The sequence below is a fragment of the Capsicum annuum genome, chromosome 3 (assembly GCF_002878395.1).
Source record: "Capsicum annuum cultivar UCD-10X-F1 chromosome 3, UCD10Xv1.1, whole genome shotgun sequence".
Lineage (NCBI taxonomy): Eukaryota > Viridiplantae > Streptophyta > Magnoliopsida > Solanales > Solanaceae > Capsicum > Capsicum annuum.
In genome coordinates this window covers 240,255,268-240,260,267 of record NC_061113.1, presented here as the reverse complement: position 1 = coordinate 240,260,267, position 5,000 = coordinate 240,255,268, and the positions used below count along the sequence as shown (strand labels likewise).

Sequence of the window (5,000 nt, the reverse complement as noted above, 5' to 3'; positions counted from 1 at the left end):
GATTGTGGCACCACCCGGGGTATTTCTGTGAGTCCTCGAATGGGATGATGTCGGAAAGGATTTTTAGTCAAACATTAATTGGTCGTGTATTAGCAGATGATATATACATGGGTTCGCAATGTATTGCCACTAGAAATCAAGACATTGGCATTGGACTTGTAAATCGATTCATAACCTTTCGGGCATAACCAATCTCTATTCGAACTCCCTTTACTTGTAGGAGTACATCTTGGATTTGTCGATTATGTTATGGCTGGAGTCCTACTCATGGCGACCTAGTTGAGTTGGGGGAAGCTGTAGGTATTATTGCAGGTCAATCGATTGGAGAACCGGGTACTCAATTAACATTAAGAACTTTTCATACCGGAGGAGTATTCACGGGGGGTACTGCAGAACATGTGCGAGCCCCATCTAATGGAAAAATAAAATTCAATGAGGATTTGGTTCATCCGACACGTACACGTCATGGGCATCCCGCCTTTCTATGTTCTATAGACTTGTATGTAACTATTGAGAGTGAAGATATTCTACATAATGTGAATATTCCACCCAAAAGTTTGCTTTTAGTTCAAAACGATCAATATGTAGAATCAGAACAAGTAATTGCTGAGATTTGCGCAGGAATATCCACTTTGAATTTTAAAGAGAAGGTTCGAAAACATATTTATTCTGATTCAGACGGAGAAATGCACTGGAGTACCGATGTCTATCATGCACCCGAATTTACATACGGTAATGTTCATCTATTACCAAAAACAAGTCATTTATGGATATTATTAGGAGGGCCGTGCAGGTCCAGTCTAGTCTACCTTTCGATCCACAAGGATCAGGATCAAATGAATGCGCATTCTCTTTCTGGCAAGCGAAGATATACTTCTAACCTCTCAGTAACCGATGATCAGGCGAGGCAGAAATTATTTAGTTCGGATTTTTATGTTAAAAAAGAAGATAGGATTCCTGATTATTCAGACCTTAATCGAATCATATGTACTGGTCAGTATAATCTCGTATATTCGCCTATTCTCCACGAGAATTCTGATTTATTGTCAAAAAGGCGAAGAAATAAATTCATCATTCCACTACATTTGATTCAAGAACTCGAGAATCAACTAATGCCCTGTTCAGGTATCTCGATTGAAATCCCTGTAAATGGTATTTTCCGTCGAAATAGTATTCTTGCTTATTTCGATGATCCTCGATACAGAAGAAAGAGTTCGGGCATTATTAAATATGGGACTATAGAAACGCATTCAGTCATCAAAAAAGAGGATTTGATTGAGTATCGAGGAGTCAAGGAATTTCGGTCAAAATACCAAATGAAAGTAGATCGATTTTTTTTTCATTCCTGAAGAGGTGCATATCTTGCCCGGATCTTCTTCTATAATGGTACGGAACAACAGTATCGTTGGGGTAGATACACAAATCACCTTAAATCTAAGAAGCCGAGTCGGTGGGTTGGTCCGGGTGGAGAGAAAAAACAAACGAATTGAACTTAAAATCTTTCTGGAGATATCCATTTTCCCGGAGAGACAGATAAGATATCCAGACATACCGGCGTTTTGATACCATCAGGAACAGGAAAAAGAAATTCCAAGGAATCCAAAAAAGTTAAAAATTGGGTCTATGTCCAACGGATTACACCTAGTAAGAAAAGGTTTTTTGTTTTAGTTCGACCTGTCGTCACATATGAAATAACGGACGGTATAAATTTAGCAACCCTTTTTCCACCGGATCCATTGCAGGAAAGGGATAATGTGGAACTTCGAATTGTCAATTATATCCTTTATGGAAATGGCAAACCGATTCGAGGAATTTCTGACACAAGTATTCAATTAGTTCGGACTTGTTTAGTATTGAATTGGAACCAAGACAAAAAAAGTTCTTCTTGCGAAGAAGCCCGTGCTTCTTTTGTTGAAATAAGCACAAATGGTTTGAATCGACATTTCCTAAGAATTAACTTAGTGAAATCCCCTATTTCGTATATCGAAAAAAGGAATGATCCGTCGGGGTCAGAATTTCTCTCTGATAATGGATCAGATTGTACCAATATCAACCCCTTTTCTTCCATTTATTCCTATTCCAAGGCAAAAATTCAACAATCTCTTAGCCAACCTCAAGGAACTATTCATACATTGTTGAATAGAAATAAGGAATGTCAGTCGTTGATAATTTTTTCAGCAGCCAATTGTTGTCAAATGGGGCCATTCAAGGATGTAAAATATCACAGTGTGATAAAAGAATCAATTAAAAAAGATCCCCTAATTCCAATTAGGAATTCGTTGGGCCCTTTAGGAACATGCCTTCCAATTGAGAATTTTTATTCATCTTACCATTTAATAACTCATAATCAGATCTTAGTAACTAACTATTTTCAACTTGACAATTTAAACCAGACCTTTCAAGTGATTAAATTTAAATATTATTTAATGGATGAAAATGGAAAATTTTTTAATCCCGATCCATGTCGTAACATTATTTTAAATCCATTCAATTTGAATTGGTCGTTTCTCCATCACAATTATTGTGAAAAGACATCTAAAATAATTAGTCTTGGACAGTTTATTTGTGAAAATGTATATATAGCCAAAAATGGACCGCCCCTCAAATCGGGTCAAGTTATACTTGTTCAAGTTGACTCGATAGTGATACGATCAGCTAAGCCTTATTTGGCCACCCCCGGAGCAACCGTTCATGGCCATTATGGCGAAACCCTTTACGAAGGAGATACATTAGTTACATTTATATATGAAAAATCGAGATCTGGTGATATAACACAGGGTCTTCCAAAAGTAGAACAGGTGTTAGAAGTGCGTTCGATTGATTCAATATCCATGAATCTAGAAAAGAGGGTTGAGGGTTGGAACAAATGTATAACAAGAATTCTTGGAATTCCTTGGGGATTCTTGATTGGTGCTGAGCTAACTATAGCGCAAAGCCGAATCTCTTTGGTTAATAAAATCCAACAGGTTTATCGCTCCCAGGGGGTGCAGATTCATAATAGGCATATAGAAATTATTGTACGTCAAATAACATCAAAAGTGTTGGTTTCAGAAGATGGACTGTCTAATGTTTTTTCACCCGGAGAACTTATTGGATTGTTGCGAGCAGAACGAATGGGTCGCGCTTTGGAAGAGGCGATCTGTTACCGAGTCGTCTTATTGGGAATAACAAGAGCATCTCTCAATACTCAAAGTTTCATATCTGAAGCGAGTTTTCAAGAAACTGCTCGAGTTTTAGCAAAAGCGGCTCTCCGGGGTCGTATCGATTGGTTGAAAGGCCTGAAAGAGAACGTTGTTTTGGGGGGGGTGATACCCGTTGGTACCGGATTCAAGGGATTAGTGCACCCTTCAAAACAACATAACAACATTCCTTTGGAAACAAAAAAAAAGAATCTATTCGAGGGGGAGATGAGAGATATTTTGTTCCACCACAGAAAATTATTTGATTCTTGTCTTTCAAAAAAATTTCACGACATACCCGAACAATCATTTATAGGATTTAATGATTCCTAACAACGGATTCATCTCTTTCGCTATCTGCATTTGGGATGGTTATTTGCTTTGGTAATAAAAAGAATAATGAATAGAAAAGAATAATGGTTTGGGTCGTGTATCTACGTCCAATCTACGGTAGAAGAGAAGGTTCCGTCGGAACAATTATTTATTTCAGTTCAGGGTTCCTCGTCTCTTTTTTTTTTTAAGAATAAAAAAGGGGGGGAGGTTGTGGGGAGAAATGACAAGAAGATATTGGAACATAAATTTGGAAGAGATGATGGAGGCAGGAGTTCATTTTGGTCATGGTACTAGGAAATGGAATCCTAAAATGGCGCCTTATATCTCTGCAAAGCGTAAGGGTATTCATATTACAAATCTTACTAGAACTGCTCGTTTTTTATCAGAAGCTTGTGATTTAGTTTTTGACGCAGCAAGTAGGGGAAAACAATTCTTAATTGTTGGTACCAAAAATAAAGCAGCTGATTCAGTAGAGTGGGCTGCAATAAGGGCCCGGTGTCATTATGTTAATAAAAAATGGCTTGGCGGTATGTTAACGAATTGGTCCACTACAGAAACAAGACTTCATAAGTTCAGGGACTTGAGAATGGAACAAAAAACAGGGAGACTCAACCGTCTCCCGAAAAGAGATGCAGCTATGTTTAAAAGACAATTATCTCGCTTGCAAACATATCTGGGCGGGATTAAATATATGACAGGGGTACCCGATATTGTAATCATCGTTGATCAGCACGAAGAATATACGGCCCTGCGAGAGTGTATTACTTTAGGAATTCCAACAATTTGTTTAACCGATACAAATTGTGACCCCGATCTCGCAGATATTTCAATTCCAGCGAATGATGACGCCATATCCTCAATCCGATTAATTCTTAATAAATTAGTATTCGCAATTTGTGAGGGTCGTTCTAGCTATATAAGAAATCCTTGATTAATAATAACATAATAAGATAAATAACTTACTTCAGAAATCCCTTTATGGAATCGCTTACTATTTCTGAATTTCAAAAAAGAGATAAAAATAACTGGGGATATTATGTGATTTATTAGTATTATAAATCTTAGTTGGTATTACAAATATCCGATTCAAGTAGACAAAGAGATGGTTGAATCAAAAAATTTTGTTTAAAGTTCAATTTTTTCAGAGGGCAAGGCAATATGAATGTTCTATCATGTTCTATCAATACTCTAAAGGGGTTATACGATATATCCGGTGTGGAAGTAGGCCAACATTTCTATTGGCAAATAGGGGGTTTCCAAGTACATGGCCAAGTACTTATTACTTCTTGGGTTGTAATTGCTATCTTATTAGGTTCAGCCACTATAGCTGTTCGGAACCCACAAACTATCCCGACCGGGGGTCAGAATTTCTTTGAATATGTTCTTGAATTCATTCGAGATGTGAGTAAAACTCAAATTGGAGAAGAATATGGGCCCTGAATTCCTTTTATTGGCACTATGTTTTTATTTATTTTTGTTTCTAATTGG

At 37.3% G+C, this 5,000-nt stretch overlaps 3 protein-coding genes across 3 annotated transcripts in view; all 3 read left to right on the top strand.

Annotated features, from left to right (window-relative positions):
* Positions 1-423, top strand: part of LOC124897122 (DNA-directed RNA polymerase subunit beta'-like) — a 4,045-nt gene extending 3,622 nt beyond the window's left edge. The window contains 1 exon segment of the mRNA XM_047409609.1: positions 1-423. This exon segment is cut by the window's left edge and continues 2,324 nt beyond it. The gene's annotated coding sequence lies outside the window, so the exon portion shown is untranslated.
* Positions 1-3,579, top strand: part of LOC124897120 (DNA-directed RNA polymerase subunit beta''-like) — a 4,245-nt gene extending 666 nt beyond the window's left edge. Inside the window, 4 exon segments of the mRNA XM_047409607.1 lie at positions 1-34; positions 37-1,331; positions 1,333-1,501; positions 1,504-3,579. The exon segment at positions 1-34 is cut by the window's left edge and continues 666 nt beyond it. Of these exon segments, the coding sequence (XP_047265563.1) occupies positions 1-34; positions 37-1,331; positions 1,333-1,501; positions 1,504-3,512 (3,507 nt within the window). The 3' untranslated portion in view covers positions 3,513-3,579.
* A 153-nt stretch (positions 3,580-3,732) lies between these two features.
* Positions 3,733-4,642, top strand: LOC124897123 (30S ribosomal protein S2, chloroplastic). The gene has a single exon (XM_047409610.1). The coding sequence runs from the start codon at positions 3,733-3,735 to the stop codon at positions 4,441-4,443; it is 711 nt and encodes a 236-aa protein (XP_047265566.1). The 3' UTR covers positions 4,444-4,642.
* The last annotated feature ends 358 nt before the right edge of the window (positions 4,643-5,000 follow it).

Excerpts from the sequence above, each read along its gene's own strand:
- LOC124897123 (XM_047409610.1), top strand. The coding sequence starts at position 3,733 with ATGACAAGAAGATATTGGAACATAAATTTGGAAGAGATGATGGAGGCA.